The sequence below is a fragment of the Solanum verrucosum genome, unplaced genomic scaffold, assembly GCF_900185275.1.
Source record: "Solanum verrucosum unplaced genomic scaffold, falcon-dt-bn FXZP01000238.1, whole genome shotgun sequence".
Taxonomy (NCBI): domain Eukaryota; kingdom Viridiplantae; phylum Streptophyta; class Magnoliopsida; order Solanales; family Solanaceae; genus Solanum; species Solanum verrucosum.
The window spans coordinates 3072385-3093744 of NW_026020630.1; the positions used below are offsets into that span (position 1 = coordinate 3072385).

At 33.6% G+C, this 21360-nt stretch overlaps 3 protein-coding genes across 3 annotated transcripts; 2 read left to right on the forward strand and 1 right to left on the reverse strand.

The window, feature by feature from the left end:
• Nucleotides 1-458: 458 nt before the first annotated feature.
• LOC125811608 (pyrophosphate-energized vacuolar membrane proton pump) lies at nt 459-5667 on the forward strand. The gene is made up of 8 exons (XM_049491127.1): nt 459-841; nt 2633-3207; nt 3288-3667; nt 3914-4000; nt 4088-4418; nt 4529-4939; nt 5020-5079; nt 5183-5667. Exons 1-8 carry the CDS (start codon nt 583-585, stop codon nt 5387-5389), a joined length of 2310 nt encoding a protein of 769 aa, XP_049347084.1. The 5' UTR covers nt 459-582; the 3' UTR covers nt 5390-5667.
• Nucleotides 5668-8223: 2556 nt separating this feature from the next.
• LOC125811591 (uncharacterized) lies at nt 8224-10872 on the reverse strand. Its single transcript, XM_049491112.1, has 3 exons — nt 10545-10872; nt 8831-8889; nt 8224-8743 (listed from the first exon to the last, which is right to left on the reverse strand). Exons 1-3 carry the CDS (start codon nt 10668-10670, stop codon nt 8404-8406), a joined length of 525 nt encoding a protein of 174 aa, XP_049347069.1. The 5' UTR covers nt 10671-10872; the 3' UTR covers nt 8224-8403.
• Nucleotides 10873-12801: 1929 nt separating this feature from the next.
• On the forward strand, nt 12802-17614 carry LOC125811684 (uncharacterized). The gene is made up of 14 exons (XM_049491212.1): nt 12802-12999; nt 13476-13604; nt 13704-13911; nt 14330-14476; nt 14672-14746; nt 14846-14917; nt 15003-15074; nt 15323-15394; nt 15467-15538; nt 15647-15718; nt 16106-16252; nt 16453-16524; nt 16792-16938; nt 17430-17614. The coding sequence occupies exons 1-14, from the start codon at nt 12802-12804 to the stop codon at nt 17612-17614; spliced, it is 1668 nt and encodes a 555-aa protein (XP_049347169.1).
• The last annotated feature ends 3746 nt before the right edge of the window (nt 17615-21360 follow it).

Below are 21360 nucleotides of genomic sequence, written 5' to 3' on the forward strand. Positions count from 1 at the left end.
TTTATGCAATAAATAATAGTTGTATCGCTTCATTCCATAACCATGATGTGATAAATTATTAAATAGTAGTAATACTAACAAACAAAGAAAAGAAAATGACTATAATTAATGAAAGATGTATAAATTCAGAGGACAAATTTGAAAGGGAGTGAGAGTGTTCACTCGAATTCTCTTGCAAACCTAACACTCACTTTGCATATAAATTTTGTAAGTATCGTCTTATTTTATAAGTTAAAGTGTTCAACTGACTCACCAGAATTAATTTGAGGTATTTAAATCACTATACATTCTCAAAATTAGAATATTAAGTTACTAGTTAAAATTAAATTAAAAAACATAATACGTAAACGTGTCATTCTAATTTATTTATTTTTAATCAAAAATAGTGTCCGTCAAATCTAACAGGCTATAGTTAGTTAAAATTACCGGCCAAAATAAGAGTGAGCCACAGACCCACCGAACAAATCTGCCATCTTTTCATCTTCTTCTCTTATTTAAATTTTTTTCCCATTCACGTATTTTTTCTCCATCTCACTCTTTTCTCTCTCTAAATCACACATTCTCTCTCTAGATTTGTCGGTGATGGGAACAACAATTCTGTCAGATCTCGGAACGGAGATTCTGATTCCGGTGTGTGCACTCATCGGAATTGGATTTGCGTTAGTACAATGGGTGATTGTTTCGAAAGTTACGGTTTCGACTGATGGTAAATCGTCATCTTCCGGTGCCGGTGCTGACGGTAAGAATGGATATGCTGAATCCCTTATTGAAGAAGAAGAAGGGATTAATGACCATAGCGTTGTTCATAAGTGTGCTGAAATTCAAAATGCCATTGCTGAAGGTACGTGAAATTAACATTTTTTTGTGAATTTTTTTGGTTTTTAATTTTTTAGCTGCATTGAAATTGCTTATCATGTTGCATAATCTACTACTGATAAGTATACACGTGTATTTTTTAAATAATTGTGGTGTCCGAGTCAGCTTTTGTGACCTAAGTAGATTCACATGATGTAAGTATTCGAGCTAGCTTTTGCGCACCTTGGCAAATTCACATATACAAGACTAGAACAAATGAGAAGAATCATGTATTTTTATTTACTGTCGGGATTTGAACTTGAGACTGCATGATTCCGAATCCACGTTATTGATGTGTATAAGTATATTGTATATGTATCTATGTATGCATAAAATAATAACTGGGATTCTTAGAGGATACCTTAATACTATATATTTACAAGACCGACCCACTAGATCCACCCCTTGGTGGGTCGAGTGAAAGAAATCACCTAGTGTTTTTATGTATTTGAAAATTTCAAGTACCTGTATAATACTAGTAAATTGAATGAACTTGTTCTGTTGTTTATATGTATACATGTGTGGTGAGTAAAGGTAGCAGCTTTGATGCTTTGGTATACTCTCTTTCTGTGCTTTTACGTGGTTTGTTGGTATACTTTCTTCTGATTTACTTGGCGTGTTTAGCATATAACTGCTAAGTTTTGTCTAAATAGTATTTCTGGAGTGGTTCATGTTTATGTTGTGATGCAACTTTGTTTGTTCATCATAAAGATCTGAGCTTTTCCTGCTTTGCGGGTTGCTTACTATTAAAGAATGATTATTGAACAGATGTTATAGACTTAGACTTTAGTCTTCCTCTTTAACTATTGTTACAATTTATTAGTTTGCTATGATTATGATGGGCATGTCATTTCGTTATTTTATATTAACTAACTGCAGTTAGGTACTCCCTAAGCAACACTTGATTTACTATTAAATAATTCCTGGCTGCTGCCCGGCACTATCCTAGTGGTATACTTCTGAGAAGATAAGACTAGAGAAACCATGTTAACTTGGTACTTTGCTATAGTCACATATCTCTACTCTAGAAGCCAACTTAGTGCAAGGCTGCTGAACTGAATAATAACATGTTATATCAAGTTATTAAAAAAAGATACGTGAATTTTAACAGCTTCATTGCTCAAAGTAAACTTTGAGCAACTAGAGGGACTGAAATTCGCTGATGATACGAGGTTATTTCAGCAGTTTCCTTTGAGCATCCAGAGTGGACATCTTTGGAATGTAAAATTTTAAAAGAAAATAAGAAAGAAAAAAACTAGAGGAATTTTGAGATTCCTGCAATGAGATTGCATTTTGCTTTGCCCATTTATTCCTGCTGATGTCTTCTTTTTAACCCCAGGAAAAGAACAGGGGGGACTCTAATCTCAATACGTTATTGTATGTTTCTTTTAAAATGGATGATTAAAAATACTATTAGTAGTGTAGTTTTGGCAATTGGCATTTCAAATCTGGGGCTTATAACAGGCTTCAATTGAATTTTGAATCGTCAAAAGAGTGCTAGCTTTTGCTCTTACTAATATTGTATTGCTGGATTTGTTCCAGTTCACTGCTCTAGAGTCTAGTATGTTGCGTTAATGTTTCTTTTGGCGTATATATGCTGATTTTTTCAAGACTTCCTACTCCCCCCCTCCCTTAATATCTTTGTCACTGTTAGGAACCATACTTGTCGTGAAAAATGAAGAATTTGACTGTTCTATGAATTACTCATAGAGTTCCTAGATAGTGAAATATTTCCTGATAATAGCTTTCCTAACTGCGGAATCAATCTATGCCACAGGTGCAACCTCATTCCTGTTTACGGAATACCAGTATGTTGGTGTTTTCATGGTTGCTTTTGCAATTCTGATCTTTCTATTCCTCGGTTCTGTTGAGGGTTTCAGCACAAAGAGTCAGGCGTGTACGTATGACAGCTCCAAAATGTGCAAGCCTGCTCTTGCAACTGCTATCTTCAGCACCATATCCTTCTTGCTTGGTGCTGTAACCTCTGTGATTTCCGGGTTTCTTGGAATGAAAATTGCAACATATGCAAATGCCCGGACTACCTTGGAGGCTAGAAAGGGAGTTGGAAAGGCTTTCATTGTTGCATTCCGTTCTGGTGCTGTGATGGGCTTCCTTCTTGCTGCAAATGGTCTTCTTGTTTTGTACATAGCCATCAACGTATTCAAGTTATACTACGGTGATGACTGGGAAGGGCTATTTGAGGCTATAACTGGTTATGGGCTTGGTGGGTCATCAATGGCCCTTTTTGGTAGAGTTGGTGGAGGTATATACACTAAAGCTGCAGATGTTGGAGCTGATCTTGTGGGCAAGGTGGAGAGAAACATCCCTGAAGATGATCCTAGAAATCCAGCGGTAAGCTTATTGTGTCATTTAAATGGCAAGATGTGTTTATGTTTTTTCCTGGTTAGTTTTAATGCTAACTATGTGCTTAGGTTATTGCTGACAATGTTGGTGACAATGTTGGAGATATTGCTGGGATGGGGTCAGATCTATTTGGATCTTATGCAGAGTCATCGTGTGCTGCCCTAGTTGTTGCTTCTATCTCTTCTTTCGGGGTCAACCATGAGTTCACAGCCATGCTATATCCTCTTCTTATCAGTTCTGTGGGTATCCTTGTGTGTTTGCTTACGACCTTATTTGCAACTGATTTCTTTGAAGTCAAGGCCGTAAAAGAAATTGAGCCAGCGTTGAAGAAGCAACTTGTAATCTCAACTGTTCTCATGACAATTGGAATTGCTCTTGTTTCTTGGATTGCCCTTCCGTCTACCTTCACAATATTCAACTTTGGAATTCAGAAAGAAGTTCAGAGCTGGTAAGTCTAAAGTCTTTCCTGTGCTTCTATAACTTGAAATATTTGCATTACATGAATGTTGCTTCATAATATTTCTCGGATCGTCTTCGAAAGTTGTAAGCATGGAGTCAATATTTAGGTAAAGCAACTCCATTAAAATTTGGGACAAACTAATGGATGATGATTCATTTCTCCTGCCTGTCCTTCCTTTCAGTCTCTCACTAACATTTATCAAAGGCTAACTGGCATGCAAATTTGAATTTGCAGGCAGTTGTTCTTATGCGTTGGAGTTGGTCTGTGGGCTGGACTTATCATTGGATTTGTTACCGAGTACTATACCAGCAATGCTTACAGGTAGACTTGGGTCTCTAGCTGTTCTGTTTTGGTGCTTATTTGATTCTTGCTTATCAGAAATGTAAGTTTTGTTTCATTTGTTTCCAGCCCCGTGCAAGACGTTGCTGATTCTTGCCGCACTGGTGCTGCAACAAATATTATTTTTGGCCTTGCCTTGGGCTACAAATCAGTTATCATTCCAATTTTTGCCATAGCAATCAGCATTTTTGTTAGCTTCAGTTTTGCTGCAATGTACGGCATTGCAGTCGCTGCTCTTGGAATGCTGAGCACCATAGCTACTGGTTTGGCAATTGACGCCTATGGTCCCATCAGTGACAATGCAGGAGGCATTGCTGTGATGGCTGGGATGAGCCACAGAATCAGAGAAAGAACCGATGCCCTTGATGCTGCAGGAAACACCACTGCTGCTATTGGAAAGGTAAGACAGATACTCTTGTACTTCACCGAATGTTGTTAGGTAGTTAGAATAGAAGGTCCACTCCAATCTCCATTGCCTCTTTGTTAACATGCTTTCTATTATGGTAACAGGGATTCGCCATTGGATCTGCTGCTCTTGTATCTCTGGCCCTCTTTGGTGCATTTGTGAGCCGTGCAGGAATTTCCACTGTAGATGTCTTGACACCTAAAGTATTTATTGGCTTGCTTGTCGGTGCAATGCTTCCTTACTGGTTCTCTGCCATGACAATGAAGAGTGTGGGAAGTGCTGCCCTTAAGATGGTTGAGGAAGTGCGCAGGCAATTCAACACCATCCCTGGACTCATGGAAGGAACCGCAAAGCCTGATTATGCCAACTGCGTCAAGATCTCCACCGATGCATCAATCAAAGAAATGATCCCACCTGGTGCCCTTGTCATGCTTACTCCATTGATTGTAGGGATATTATTCGGTGTGGAAACCCTGTCTGGTGTGCTTGCAGGATCTCTCGTCTCCGGTGTACAGGTAATTATTCTGATGACCTGTATAAAAACCTTCAAACTGTTCCTCTTTCTCTCTAATCCCGTATGATCTTTGGTTTGTAGATTGCCATCTCTGCATCAAACACAGGTGGTGCTTGGGACAACGCCAAGAAGTACATCGAGGTATACAATTAGTTAGACTTTATACATTCACATTCAGTTCCTATAAGAATCTCAAGAAACGTCATTTACAACTCGTTTATTTGTGTCGTTTTTGGGATATTAGGCTGGAGCTTCAGAACACGCGAAAACTCTTGGTCCCAAGGGATCCGATCCACACAAGGCTGCTGTCATTGGTGACACTGTTGGTGATCCCCTCAAGGACACATCTGGACCATCATTGAACATTCTTATCAAGCTGATGGCTGTGGAGTCGCTCGTTTTCGCTCCTTTCTTCGCCACCCACGGTGGTCTGCTCTTCAAGATGTTTTAAGACAAAAGCAACTCAACTGCATCGAATTTTCGTCTGGTGATGTTTTTACTCCTCCTTTTGCCTACGTTATTTCGAGCATTTTTTCGTGTTCATCGATAGATAGGATGTAGGTCTGTGGAGAACTAGTGATGATAGCGAAATGTTTATGTAGAGTTTAGAAAAATCCAACATTCTTTTCTTAAAGAGTAAAATGGATCCTATATAGTATATAGTATATATATATATATATACTTTTAAAGAAGTTGAAAATTTTGTAAGCTTTTATTTGTTGGTCTTTACATTCCATATTCTTTTAACTTGTCATGAGCGGCTTTAAATTGATAATGCATCAATAAAATTATGAGTTTAACGTCCATATACCACGCGTGCGAAAGAATTTTTACAGTATCAGGTCTTGGTGCAGGTAAATTTTTACCGTTTTCTTATGCCCATTGGCTTGCTAGTAAAATGTATATTTTGCTTTTTGCACATATTTGTGGTTAACTCTACTTGGATCTAACTCATCCACACTAGTATAATAAACATTTTACACCATCAACGTATCTTAACCTGTTATAACAAGCAATACGTCTTATTTTCTCCAACGTAAAAGAACTATTTTACATGATCAATGGAGGGGTATTATTTGAGCCTCATTTTGAACAAAAACTCCTAATAGCTTGTGGAAAAAATGGATTAAATGGGAAAAAATTTGGCCAACATTCATCAGTAATATCTAAGGCAGCTTCACAACATTGAGGACCAATTAAATGGGGTTGAACACTTAAAAAAGATGTAATTATTTCTTCAACACAATTAGGAACATCATTAACTGATGTTAAACATGTTGTAATTGAATCAGGACCTAATCCTCCAAAATTAGGCAATAATCCATCAAAATTAGGTAATAATCCATCAAAAATTTGAGCATTCACAATTGATATGGATAATAAAGAAACTAACATAGTTGAATATAAGGCTTTAGGGCTCGTCATCAAAAAAAATTTACTCGAACCTGATGTTCTTTTTCGTGGTATTTATATGTAAAGTTTATGAGCAAAATTGATAAGAAATAGTGACATTAATGTTCTATCAGTTTAATTTTTGTTTTGTTTAATGTTAGAATTTAGTGATATATAGTAAAAAGATGTTAATAGTATTTATTGCTTTTTTTAAGGAAGGGGTTACCTTTCTTTTTTTGGTTGTAACTATAGGTAATCACTTTAAATTGGTTAATGAATGAATTATAATGTTATGTATAATTAATTTTAGTGTTTGACCATTCACTTAATTCGATATTATATCTTCAAATATAGAAAAGAAAAAAATATGTCTATGGTGTTATCCAAATAACAAAGATTCAATTTATAGAGAATGATTATATTATTAGGGGGTTTATTCGAACCCTTCTAAAAAATTATATTATTTATATATGATTAAAATAATTTTTTAGATATATATAGTAGATGTCGAACTCCCTTCGGTGACTTTGTATATATATTTTGTCAGATTTTGAACCCCTTATTCAAAATCCTGATTTCACCACATGGGGTCCTTATATATAGTCCATTAACTAGAAATTAGAAGGATCAGGAACCGAAATTCTATAAGAAAAATACCTTTAAAATTAACATTAAAATTTTAGTTAAAAGCTCAACATGTTTTGAGATTAAATGTCATGAAACTCTTACAATTAACTTTTATTTCTTGCATAAATAGCCATAAATGAGATTCAAAACTGACCAAAAAATGCATTTCATAATAAAAATATGTATTCTTTATTACACCAAAATCACCCTATAAATACCTTTATATTTCCACACAAAAATCCACCAAACATCATCCAAAAACAAAAAATAATCCTCAAAAAATATTTAAAAATCAGAGAAAATTCAATTAGTCATGGCAACAAAAAAATTGAAGTTTTTTGCATTTTTCATTATATTAAGCATGACAAATTCACTAGTAGCTATGGCTAGTCTTGATCCAATTTTGGCACCAAGTCCTAAAGATGAAGAAATAGTTGAATGTTGGTCATCACTTAAAAGGTTAAATAAATGTGTAAATGGAATTTATAAAGTATTTCTTGGTATTGGAAGGCTTGATTCTCCATGTTGTGAAGTAATTCATGGGATTGATAGTAAATGTTGGCAAAAACTTTTCCCATTTGATCCAAGTTTTGGTGATATATTGGTGTTTTATTGTAGCATTTCTGCTCCTTCACCATCTCCATTGGCTGCAATTTGAAGATGAAAATGAGAGTATTTGGTTGAATAAAGGGGTTGGGGTGGGAGGGTGTTCTTGGTTTTTTTTTTTTTTTTGTTTTTTTGGTTGTTGTTTTTACTTTGTTATGATGCTAAAATGAAATTTGGAGGTTTTTGTTAGGTGTTTTGTTGATTGAATAAACTTTTATTTTTGTGTTATTAAAATGAAATTTATGTTATGTACACTGATAGTATTAAAAAACTTTTATATTATTGGAGTGTCAAATGTCATTGAGGACAAAAATGTAATTGGAGGTTCTTGTTAGGTGTTATGTTTGTCAATTGAATAAACTTTTACTTTGTCTTTTATGTTTTTGTATACGGGCAATATAAAGGATTTTTACACTCTATCAGAGTGTTGAATAAGCATGAATGATGAAATACAAAATACGAAAGTAAAAACATTTTGAAAATCAGAGTGAATGTCAGCATGCCATACACCCTTTCAGTAGCTAAGCATATAATGTTTAAAATAGAAACCAAGAACTACAAAATTCAACAGGTTGACTCGGAAAGGAAAGGGTAGTGTGTACGCAGACCTTACCCTTACCTAGCGGAGGTAAAGAAGCATGAAAGTTAAAAGAGTATTCATAGGGTTAAATGGAATATATATCATAACTAACAGTCAAATAGGGTGACAAGAAGTTCATTTGGTCTGCAAAAGGATGATTAATTCCAACAGAAGAGCTAAAATTCCCCCTCTTCCTACTACTACTACATACTCCAAACAAGCATGGAAGAAAAACAGAATAAACATAACAAGGAAATGGTTTATTTTTTCTTCTTGGCAGGTGGTTGATCCTCCTCTTCCTCCTCTTCTTCATCGTCTTCCTCTTCATCATCATCATCCCCGTCCTCATCGTCTTCATCATCATCTTCGTCTTCGTCATCGCTGCCTTCGTTGCCGTTAGATGCTGGATTGTCTTCAGGATCTGCTTCTTCTTCATCATCATCATCTCCTCCTTCAGCTGCAAAGTCTTCATCATCAGCATCATCGTCATCCTGATCATCAGCTTCTCCATCATCATCTTCATCATCGTCCTCTGTGTCGCTACCATCTTTGTTCTCAGGTCCAGCTTTGTCTGTTTTATGCAGCTCCTCGAATGGAAACCTGAAAATGACATCAAAATTTGGTGTTCGCCACATGAAATTTTCCGGTTCTGAATGCTGTGTGTATAGTGAAGATGACAATTAGTACCTTTTATCAGTGCCTATCAGCTCTGGCAATGCATCAGCATCCTTGAGCATAATTCCTGCCTGAAGCATCAGACTTTGATAAGGGAACTATTACGAGAGAACTTGAGGAACAAGAAGTTTCTAGGTCGTAATTGTAAAGTTCGATCAAAGGCACAACAGAAGTTGGACAACTAAAGTGAATAAGCATGACAAGCTTTTGCATCAAGTGCTATCTAACAATTTCAATATGCTTATAAGGAAGCAAAAAGAGAATTAGATCTTTGAATTTTAAGTTTCCTGCAAGCATATATGGACAATTGAGTTTTTCCCAAAGTGCTTAAAAATTGGCAATACCTGCGCAAACAAGAAACTTTTACGTACTTTTGTTCAAGGAAGAGCACTTATCAAATTTTACCACTATATGTTCTTTTCGTTTCTCCTACGACCATTTGTCTCCCTCTTTAGTTGTTATTATGCCCATAAATTTCATATATCCAAAATAGTTCTTTTCACTTGCCATGCCGCACCAGTGTCGGATTCTCCAAAATACACTACTCAAGGAGAATTGGACCCGTTGACATTTTTAGAGAATCTGAACAGCATAGAAAGTGGACATTTATTCCACATCCAGAGAAAATTTCCGAGCTTCAACTACCCATAAGCAAGAAGCAAGGAAATTTTACACAAGACAGTTCAAACAACTACAGAAGCAGAAAACAGAGCAAGATATCCAAAACCCACCATTAAATATCACAACTATCAAGAAAATAAAGAGCAGAAGTTGGAAGTTTAAGGTATACACCAATTAGCAAAGAAGCAAAAGAAGAAAAGGAAGTAACAGAGCTCTTTACTCCACAATTACTTGAAAAGAACATAACTTATAAATATAACAATACCAAAAGTCAGCCGCTTGGAGAATAATCACTAACTTTTAAACAAGAAACCTAATGCAGCACAGAAAACTTCCGACCTTTAACTACCACATTAGCAAGAAACAACGAAATTTAACGGAATAGCTGTTTAAACATAGCAACAAATCCAAAACCCATCATTAGAAACATAAATAATAAACATACAATACCAAAAGTTAGAAGCTTGGAGAACAATTACTTACAGTTAAAACTTAAAACAAGAAACCTAATGAAACACAGAAAATTTCCAAGCTTTAACTGCCTCAAGCAACGAAATTCTAGAACAGAACTGTTCAAACAACTACAAACGCTGAAAACATAGCAAAAAGTCCAAAACCAACCATAAAAATCACAACTTTTTCAAGAAAATAACAAGAGTGTAAGTTGGAAATGTATGAAATACCACAATGAGCAAGAGAGCAAAACAATATAAATAAAGCTCTTCTCTACAATTCGTTCAACAAGAATACAACTTATTAACATACAATACCTAAAGTTAGCAGCTTGGGGAAAAATACACTAAACATATAACAACAACAACATACCCTGTGTAATCCCACAAGTGGGGCCTGGGGACGGTAGTGTGTACACAAACCTTACCTAATGCAGAGAGGTTGTTTCCAATAACAATAAACCTAATGCAGCACAGTAAATTTCCCAGCTTTAACTACTCTACTAGCAAGAATCAATGAAATTTGACACAAGAACTGTTCAAACAACTACATAAGCAGAAAACAGAGCAAGAAATCTAAACCCCACAACTAAAAATCACAACTTTTTCAAGAAAATAATAAAAGTGTAAGTTAAAAGACAAGTATGTTATACCACAATGAGCAAAGAAGCAACAGATCTCTGAGCAGCCAAAAGGGTCTCAGCAACTACAGCTTCAAGAACAGACCCCACCACCATTCTTCCAAAAACAGCTACATCAGACCTCAAACTAACCTCCATTTTTACTCCCCCTAAAACAAAACAACCCAAAAAATGCAAAGACAAAAAGAAACAGAGAGTTCAAGAAAACCAAAATCCCAAAATCAAAACTTTCTGGAAAGAGAAGCAGAAAGGGGGTGTGGGGTTTTTAGGGTAGGTAGGGTTTGACTGTCCTAAAGGGAATTGAAGAAATATTTTGAAAAAGAAAAGAAAAGGGGAATTAGGGTTTTGAAATATTATATGTGTTTAGGGTTTGGGATGTGAATTTGATATTAATCATTTTGTTGGGGGGTAAAGTGTACAACAAGAAAGTATGTGTACTGACTTCGACAGTATGGAATCTAATGTAGAAAGTACAAAGGCTTTTAGATTCTCTTTAGATTTTACTAAGAAAAAAAAGAAATTTAGGCCCGTTAAGACACATAATATTAAAAGTGTTTCTTAATTACCAATTACACCTACAATTAAACGTTATAATGGGAGAGTAATAATCTTTCATCTTTAATTAAAAGTGTTTGAGTTTGAATTCTTAATATTTAGAAAATTGAGAAGTAAATCATTTCACAATTTCATATATCTAAATTCGAAAGTATTGAAATTTTAATGCAGATATCAAATACTAGATTTAATGTGTATCCTCTGAGATAATATCCTTATCCTCTAGGCATCATTTTGCAGTGTTTTGATGATTAGTCTGACACAACATATTACACCATGAGAAGAAAACAAAAAAAAAAAAAAAAAACCGAAGTACAAGGTATACATTCCACTCTTCTATACAAAGATTTGGACACGTGGCACACATCCACAAGCTTTCTTGATTTTATGCATCTCTAATAAGCTCTAATATAAGGGAAAAACAAGAAATATTTTGTGCTCTTATATTCATTGAAATATATTAAAGGCTTATTTTGGAGCATTCCCTCTTTAAGGTCTTTTTTTTTTCTCTCTTTTTCATTTGGTGATATTTTGATTAAGAAAACATATTTGGTTTATGTTTTCTTATATGTGTTTTTGGATTTTGGTATTGAAACAATTGATTATGAGACTTTTTTTTTATAGAAACAAAAATTATAGTCAATTGAAATAACCTATGTACATGCCACGTAATGTATGCATACACACTATCCTCCCAGATTATACTGGTATTTGTTGTTGTCATTGTTGTATTTTTGTGGGGATTTAGTATTGTGCCTAGAATAACTTTATTTTAGCTAATTGTATGACACATTTTCTATGTTGGTAATTTTTTCCCGACTTAAATTTGATATTTTACTCTTAATAATGACATATTGTTGTAGCATAAAAATTGACGTGGCATGTTTAAGATCACGAGTTCTGTGTAAGTTCTATGCTTAATGATATGAAGTGAAAATTTTGGAGGTTAAGAATGTAGATGCTTGTTGGTGTAGTATAACAAAAAGATACCTTTCTGTGTTTTTGAAAAAAAATCCGACTTTAAATTTTCGATTTTAGCCTTTAGTAATGACATGTTGTTGTAGCATAGAAATGTCACGTTTAAGATCACAAGTTTTGTGCATCGTGATATGAATTAAGTCGAGAATTCGGAGGTACTATGCAGATGTTTGTTTATACATAAAGTTTCACTAGTATTAGTGGAAAAACTGAAAGTGAAAATTATGATTCTTGATTTTTGTACAAACAAGATGAAAACAGAGGAAAGAAAAACAGCAAGAATCATATATTTCCTCTGTTTCAGTTTGTTTGTCTGGTTTTGACTTGACACGAAATCCAAGAAAGTAAAGAACGATTTTTGAATCTTGTAGTCCTAAACTAAAGATATGTAGAAGGTATCGAAATGTTCTTTACTCTTGTGTTCTGATCTTAAACATATCATGTAAAAATTTAGAATTAAAGAGTTTTCAGACTTGTTATGTAGAATTACAGTTGTATGTTGACTTTACTTAATAGTGCAAAAGTTTATGCATTGTCAATACGTAAAACTTAAACTCATATGAGAAATTTGACGTTCTACATATATCGTTGATCTCTTTCAGGCTTTAAGTGTCTATGATCAAGTTCTTCTACAACATGTGTAAGGGTGCTCATTTCTTGAATGTCCGGTTGTGCTGTTGTCTATTAGCTCTCATTGTGTCGTAGACTAAAGCTTTGTTGGTGTATTCCTAATCGAATGAGGGGTGCTTGTTCATTAAAGAGAGATGCACATGATGATGATAACATCACTAGAAGAGGTTTCTCAAGTAGACGCTTCAAAATTGGGAGATCGAGTTGTTTAGAGTCGTTCCTTCTTGGGCGTGGCATGGATGGTCCTCTGGGAAGAAACAATTGTCCGTCCCTCATGAAATTATGTGTTCATAGTATACGTAAGGTGATTGATTTTCTCTTAATATGTTTCATTTAGCAGAGTTGGATTCATAGTATAAACTTGATACGTTCAACGTTTAATACTCTATTGCTCGGACTCTTCAAAAGTAATGCGTTTTTGGAGAATCTGAAACGGATGCAACAACATATTTGGAGAGTCTGAGTAACACAAGATTAATGTTCTTAATACTGAGCATATTGTACTTTTGAAATTATGCATTTAAACGCATATATAATCATGTTATTTGTCGAAAATATTGCATTCGGTTGAACTCGTTTAGTATAGGCTGCCTCTGCTTCTACCGTTAAGGTTATTGAATTCTTTTGGTTCATGTAACACGGAGTTCTCTCCAAAAATATTGCCGCACCAGTAACGGATCCTCCAAACATGCACTACGTTCGAAGGATCCAACATGGCCCCAACGGCATTTTTTAAGAGTCCAAGCAATATGGAAATCTTATGCTCCTTTCTATTAACAGGATCTTGACAAATACAATTCATTCTCAATGCTGCCAAGGGACATAAGCCAGTTGATATTCAACAATCTGGTCTATTCAAACCGCCTTTCGGATGACAGTATTGAAGCATTTAGAGATTGTGCACTGCATGTAAAATCCCGTCTCACATTCATATCGTATCGAAATTTGAAAAACCAAGTGATTTTTTTTTAGTACATGATCTTATAGGACTTTTTTTTTTGTCAACAGGATATGTGGACAGGAGAATATAAAGGTGTGAAAGATAATTGGATGGATGTGTTTTCTTCACAAGGATCATCTTTACTGTCTGTATATATTTTTGGTTCTAAGGTCACTGATTTCGGATTCAGTCTGTTGAGAAATTGCCCGAATCTCCAAGCGTTATCCTTCGATTGCTGTGACCGTATTTCTGAACAGAGGATAAAGCAAGTCAGTGGTAGTTATTACTGTTCTCTCTCGCAATAGTTTCTTGTTTTACTTGTCAATCTGTATGTTTAGTTTCTCGTGAACCGGTTTTCCTAAGAAGGAGAGTGTTATATGAAGATGAGAAGATGTTTTTCTCTCTGTTTATTGCTGTTTTCTTTGCTATGTTGCTTGGATTCTCCAAAAATGTTGCCATATTCATTTCTGATCTTCCAAAAATGCACTAACGCACCGCTCAACATCTTTGGAGAGTGCAAGCAACATAGATTCTTTGAAGAGTGTATGATGATATAGACAGTATAAAACTGATTTGACTAACTATTTTCTTCGCGTGTTTGCATTATCTTACTATTTTACTAGTCGGATTAGGAAGGTTAATTTGTGATTCGATCTTTTGTTTGGTGATGACGATCATTGTATTTGTGCCTCAGGTTTCTCGAATTTGACATATTTGAGTTTTAGAAAATGTGTTTCGGTTACTGCTGAAGCAATGGAAGCTTTATCCAGCTTAGATAAATTGGTTAAGTTGGATTTCAAGAGGTGTCCACAAATTCATGGAGGATTTGTTCATCTTCAAGGTTGGTTATTAGCCAATAATTTATCTTTAAGTATTACACGGTTCTACCATCGAGGTAGCTATAGGAAGTGGAACCATAGGTGGATCCAGGATTTGAAGTTTACATTTGCTTTCGTTGACATTGTATGCTTTCAATTTTGTTCCGTCAGAAAAAAATTGCTTCACCTTAAGATAAAGAGTTCTACTTTTGTTTCAGGTTTACCGAAACTTGAATCTCTCAGTGTAAGATGTTGTCAATGCATAATGGATTCAGACATGCAGCCCTTGGCAGGTATCGGTGGTGAACGTTGGTTTAAAATCATCGCATGTGTCATCTTGCTGTGCTTGATTTATGGTGAGCATTTGATCGTTTTCACGTGATGTAATTCAGGGATCGCGAGTTTGAAGGAGCTTCAGATCGTGTGTCTCTACATAACAGATTATGGAGTGTCTTATCTGAGAGGTACTAATGAGTATTTCTGTTGTCGTCTTTGTAGACTCGTTTATACTTATATTGAAATTTTCTTTTCTTTTTGATTTTTTTCAAGGTTTGAACAAACTTGTTGTACTAAATATGGAAGGATCTCATGTTACTACTTCATGTTTGGATACCATATCAGGTTTGTACTTTTCTAGTAGTATATCGTAGTTTTATTAAGTTAAGATGCAAGTGCATTTTCGATCCTATAGTTGATAAAAGCTATGTTGCTTGGATTCTTCAAAAATGTCACCTAATGCATGTCTGATCCTCCAAAAGTAGTGCAATTTTTGGAGGGTCCGTGTAGTGCAAGCAAACATAGGATAATAAAGGCATCAGTAATGTTTTTTAATAGTAGTGTCTCTTATGGAAACTTCTTTAATTCGACAGAGCTTCCTTCGCTGCAATCGTTGAATCTCAATAGATGTTGTCTGAGAGATGATGGATGTGAAAAGTTTTCGGGTAACTGGATTGTTATGAACTGATTCGAGCAAGATATTGTTACATCTTTAGCTAATATTGTATACCGTGCAGAACTCAGCGAGTTGAAGGTATTGAATTTGGGATTTAACCACATTACAGATGAATGTTTGGGCCATATGAAAGGTCTGTGTTTATCATCTTTGATTGCATAAATTGAGCGTTGCGTTTCATTTTTTCCCCGCCTTACATTAATTGAGCGTTGCGTTTCATTTCATTGGATCAATATTGCAGATCTGACAAAATTGGAAGGCTTGGACTTTGACTCATGTAGGATTACAGATGACGGATTGGCTCATTTATCTGGTATAGAACATCAACCAACGCTTAACAGAACGTAGACGGTCCTGAACTCGAATCAATTCCTGATTATTCGGTTTATCTTACTGGAATTTAGTCGAGTCACTTGAGTTCTGTTTACATCTTTGAGATAATTTCTCCGGTTAATAAGTCATCCACGTTTGATGAAAGTTGTAGTATGTTAATCTATGTTGCTCGAACTTTCCTGCAGCAACCATGTCTTATACTCAAAAAATGTACTACTTTTGGAGGATTTTACACGCAACCATAGGTGTTTATTAATAAAGAAGGGTGTCACTGGTATATCTGCATTTCGTGGGGGACTAAAATCTGTCTCCGGCTTCATGTTTTGCGTGTTTTATGAATAGATTTGAGTGATTCGCTTTGTTTTAGGTTTGGCAAAATTGGAAGATCTCAACCTCAAATTCACCTTAGTGACGGACGATGGTTTGAAAATGTTATCTGGATTGACATGTCTGAAGTCACTTAATCTGGACGTTCGCCAAATTACAGACTCAGGGCTTGCATTTCTCACACTAGGTTAGCCATAAGAAACACGAGACGAAGTGTGAATGCTTAGTATATGATGGATGCAAAATGTACTTTCTGTTTTGAGATACGGCTCATCGCGTATCAATTCCTCAGTAACATGTTTTTTTGTATCGTATCGTATAATTTCTTTTCTGGTGTTTGCTGCTAGAAATTTAATCATGTTATTCTTTTGTCTCTATGGAGTATAGGTTTAACTGGTTTGACTCACCTGGATCTCTTTGGAGCTCACATAACGGATTCCGGGACAAAGTATCTCACATGTACGTTAAACGTTGTATTCGTCCTTCTTCTCTTTCTTTCTTGTGCCGTAAGGTTTAGTATTATGTATTGCGAGAATTCATCATAAATTAAGGTCAGGCTTAGTTGTATGATGCCTTATGCTTCCTTTAATTTCATCGACAAGTATTTTTTATCTAGATAAGTCTCTATGGGACGATACTCGATCTCACCACTTTATTATTACTAGTTGACCTCGTATACTTGTGTCTGCGTATTCAAATTCTAAATTTGTATGATTGTCTCATCAGATTTCAGAAATCTGCAATCACTTGACCTTTGTGGTGGCACGTTAACGGATGCTGGAGTCGAAAATATAAAGGATCTTTCTTCCATGATATTTTTGAACCTATCACAGAACCGGAATTTGACCGATAAGACATTGGAGCTTCTATCAGGTACGTTTATCTACTCGAAAAGTTAACATGAACATGTTGAATTGAAAATTTAAACGCTCGTAGTGTGAATGTGTGCGCGTTTTGAAATTTAGACACCTTTGCATATACGTATTTAGGAGTTTAACTTATTGTTTAGCCCATTTTAACTCGATTCATTTCAGCTCAGGTAACCTTTGGACGGATTAGTAACCGTCCATTTGTTAACCTAAGCTCACTTTAACGCATTCAAGTTTAGATCTGCCTAGTTGATATCTTAGTCTAAAGGTGGATTGAAAAGCGCGTCTAGCTAATCCACTCGTGCCAGCTACTTTCAGCTCGAATCATGTATACATATGCACAAAAGAAGTTCTAGCATGTAAAAATACATTATATATATGTTATGTTTATCCTGAACCGTTTGATTCAAAATTCTAGGTTCGTCTCTGTATATATTTTTGTTCATATGTGGCCTAATTTTCACCTGTTTTCTTTTTTCTTATAAAATAACGCAGGACTGAAATTGTTGGTGTATTTGAATGTGTCAAATTCTTGCATCACCAATGATGGATTGAAATATTTGAAGCCTTTGAAGAATTTACACACATTGGATTTAGAATATTGCAATGTGACACCATCTGAGATTAAGAAACTTCAAGACAATGTCCTTCTAAATCTTGTGAGATATAGGCCTAATTAAGTACTTAAGAGGTCATTTCGTTTGCGGATTAAGTTATTTCGGAAATATAGTTCTGAGATTATAATTCTTGAACTAATTTATCCGACCTTATTCCGTATACCAAATGACTCCTAAGGTTCTTCATGTAACATATAGTAAATAGTCCATAGACAAATACATTTTTTTTATCGGTCAAATTAGATATATCTTCATTTAGGATAAATTGTGTTACTATCATTAATTTATCGTTTAGATAACATATGTAAGATCGTTAAAATTGCAAAGGTAGTCGGATACATGGGGCTTAGGACAAGAAACATTTAAAAGGTACTGAATCGTCATGTCATAATAGCGCGTGAGATAACTGAATTTTCGATTAAATGAAGTCTTTGAACACAACTTTGATGGATGAGAGGTGTAAGCATAGGGAGGTGAAACTATTAATTTTGTATATTAGCATATTAAAGAGTTTGCAACTATATCACACCATCAAAAAATAATTATATATATGATGGGACATTATAATAAAGTTTGAGAAAATGATTATATCCTTATCCCTTAGCATAAAAGAACAAGTAGTCCTCAATAAATCCACATCTAGCTTATGTGGTTTGTGTGTGCATCTACCTCATCATCACATGGCTTGTCAACTTCTTCATTGTAATTTGGAAATTTCTGTGGGTCCTTCCAACTTGCTCAACACATATAGTACATGTATGTCATTGTTGGATGATGACACTATATATATTCGTGGCGGAATTTAAATTTTCATTAATAAAATTTAGAATACGAAGAAGTATATATATGAAGTATTCAAAAACATTCAATCTATTATGTTTAATAAGAAAATAGTTTTAGTTTTATATATATACAGTGTAATTTTTTAATTACAGAAGGTTTGCCACTTTGTACTCATTTGGCTTTGCCCTTATATAAAATCATATATTATTTATTTATTATTTGAATTATATGTATGTATAGTCAGAGGCGGAACTAGGATTTAAGATATGAATTTTGAATAAAAGAGGGAAATGACATAAGTGGGTTTTAGTTGTCTGCCTAAGTAGCTTGTCCAAAGTAGGGTCATGTGGTCATGATTTCTATTACCAAAAAAAATAAAATCTTTACTTTTTTTTCCCTTTTGTAGTTTTTTCTTTTTGTTTTTTTATCGATGTTTGGTATTTATATCAGAGTTTAACTAATTTGATTTCGTGATGCGGAGTCTATTTTTGAGGAGATGCTCTAAATAGGATTGTTCTTTTGGGTTCGAATTTTTTTATCGATGTTTGGTATTTATATTAGAGTTTAACTAATTTGATTTCGTGATGCGGAGTTTATTTTTGAGGAGATGCTCCAAATAGGATTGTTCTTTTGGGTTCGAATTGATCCAGACTTCTAACTAAAAGTAAAAAGATCTGAATCATTCCACTGTAACTCATATTAGTGCTTTTGTACCTAATTTTTATAATATAAATTAGCTATAGATTTATTTGTATTTTTTTTAGTGGATTTCTCTTTATCTTCATCACCTTATCTAGAATTAAAGTGACAAAAGCTAAGAAGATGACAATGTCATGGTCATATATAGATACAGTTATTATAAAATAAAATACATACACTATTTTTTTTGTCAATTTATGTAACTTTCCTAACCAACTATCTATTAGTTGGATACCAACTATATATTAAAATATATACATTGAAAGCAGCGATCAAGTGGTTTTCTTTTCCTTTTTAAGTTGTTTTTTATTTTCTTTTTATTGTCTTTTTGGAAGAATTATGGTAAGAAAAAGGAAAAAAAGTATTATTTGGTGAGAATTGAATTTCACACCTAAAGAAAACAAAATAACATCTTTATCAATGAGCTACTAATATTTTGCTTTTGATACAAATTGGTTGGAAAGGTATTTAAAGTTTTAGTAGAGACGAGGGCTTTTCATATTGTTGATTACTAGAGGCAACAAAATCGAAACTCTTTTAGTTCGTTCGATCAGCTCAAATTTTAATAAATTATGTTATTTGTTTGTTAATTGACTTGATGAATTGAACTTAAGTGACGTATCAAACTATTGTACTAAAGCATGTTAAATATATCTCAAACTCAAATATAAAAACTATATATTTTGAGTTTGGAATATACGTAAATTTTTAAAATTTTAAACTAATAATTTAAGATTTTATTGTTTTAAACTTTTTTTTTCAAAAATAAAAAGGAGAGCAAGAACCTTATTATATTTCATTGATTCCACTATCTTATAATTTGTGACTAATCTCCAACAAATCAAACTAAGTGGCTATTTCGATAAGAAGATGAAGTTAATAAGGCAAAAAATGAAAGGAAACAAAAGAAGGATAAGCATATTTTATTTTTTCAAATCTTTCAAAATGAAAATAAAGTGATTATATTGATTTAATTTTCTCTATGTAAAGCAGTCATATTTTGCAAATTGATGAGATATGACATGTTGTTTGACCCAATTATTTTTGCCAAAAATGAACTTCAAATGTTAACTTACTTATCGACTTGATATGTTTTGTCTGTTCAAATTCGACTCAATTTTTTCATTTACACATTTAACATTCACATTTGCCATTACATTATAGTTTTTTTTTTTTTAAAAATGTGTATAACTACTTTTTGGTTTTTAGTCAATTTGTACAACAAAAGATGTTGAAATATGAATGTCACTTTTATGAAGTTTCATTTTGTTACGCAATGTAACGAAATTGAAGGATAGCCTAAACTATAAAAACATTAAACACAAAAGGAACTCAATTTGTACAAGTATAAGTTCATGAACGAGTAAAACACTTGTGTTCTAATAAGGGGTGTATTCAATGAACAAGTTACGAGTTTATCTGAATTTTTTTAGTTTAAACTATGTCTATATCATATATAAGAAGTTATAATACGACTGTTGAATAATATGTCTACTTGAGTTATATGTGTGAGTATAGCATGCGCAGTGATTCTTTTCTTGAAATGTAAGAGACTTATTTAAGTATTCTTTCTGTTTTAGTTTGTTTTCTTACTATTTCTTTAATATGTAATATATTTAAAAATTATGTTAATTTTTTTTATACAAATCACAATAATTAATAACTTAAAATATTTTTAAAAATTGGTTGATTCTCCAAATTCTATCAATGTCACATGAATAAGGATAGGGGTAACATATATTATTTAAAAATTACGTAAAAAGTATTATATATCACAATAATTAACAATTTAAAATATTTTAAATTATATATAAAATTAAGGTTTACATATTAAAAAAATATTAATCACAACAAATTGATAATTTATCATATTTTAAAAAATATATATTAAAAAAATTACAATAGAAAATAAAAACTAAATTGAATTTCAAAACTTAAAAAATGTCACATTGAACAATATTCATTTTCGATCAATCAACTAGTTGTAGACATCCATTACAAATTTAGGTATTTACCAAGCAATTAACTTAGCAAGAAGTGAACATGTTTGAACTATGATTCATATTTTAATTTATTTCAGTCTAATACGCTTTAGTTTCAAGTAATTTTAAAATCGATGAGTAACTCATTAGTTTACTAACTTATAAACCTATTCGATATTGTTTAAACATGTAAAGGAATTATGTGTTGATATTTCAACGAAGAGGTATGAGAGATTAGATATGGTGAGATTAAGAAATAACAGAGCTAGATCGTAGAAATAATAAAAAGATATGATTAGATAAAATATAATACATTTTTAGTTTATCTAAAACATAATAATAAAT

Bases quoted from the DNA above. Each gene is read 5' to 3' on its own strand.
- LOC125811591 (XM_049491112.1), bottom strand. From the start codon at position 10,670: ATGGAGGTTAGTTTGAGGTCTGATGTAGCTGTTTTTGGAAGAATGGTG. The intron at 8,890-10,544 runs GTATAACATACT...CTGATGCTTCAG, and splicing joins TTGCTTCTTTGCTCATTGTG to GCAGGAATTATGCTCAAGGA. The intron at 8,744-8,830 runs GTACTAATTGTC...TGTCATTTTCAG, and splicing joins CTGATAGGCACTGATAAAAG to GTTTCCATTCGAGGAGCTGC.
- LOC125811684 (XM_049491212.1), top strand. From the start codon at position 12,802: ATGAGGGGTGCTTGTTCATTAAAGAGAGATGCACATGATGATGATAAC. The intron at 13,605-13,703 runs GTAAAATCCCGT...TTTTGTCAACAG, and splicing joins TTAGAGATTGTGCACTGCAT to GATATGTGGACAGGAGAATA. The intron at 14,477-14,671 runs GTTGGTTATTAG...CTTTTGTTTCAG, and splicing joins AGGATTTGTTCATCTTCAAG to GTTTACCGAAACTTGAATCT.
- LOC125811608 (XM_049491127.1), top strand. From the start codon at position 583: ATGGGAACAACAATTCTGTCAGATCTCGGAACGGAGATTCTGATTCCG. The intron at 3,208-3,287 runs GTAAGCTTATTG...CTATGTGCTTAG, and splicing joins ATGATCCTAGAAATCCAGCG to GTTATTGCTGACAATGTTGG. The intron at 4,940-5,019 runs GTAATTATTCTG...TTTGGTTTGTAG, and splicing joins CTCTCGTCTCCGGTGTACAG to ATTGCCATCTCTGCATCAAA.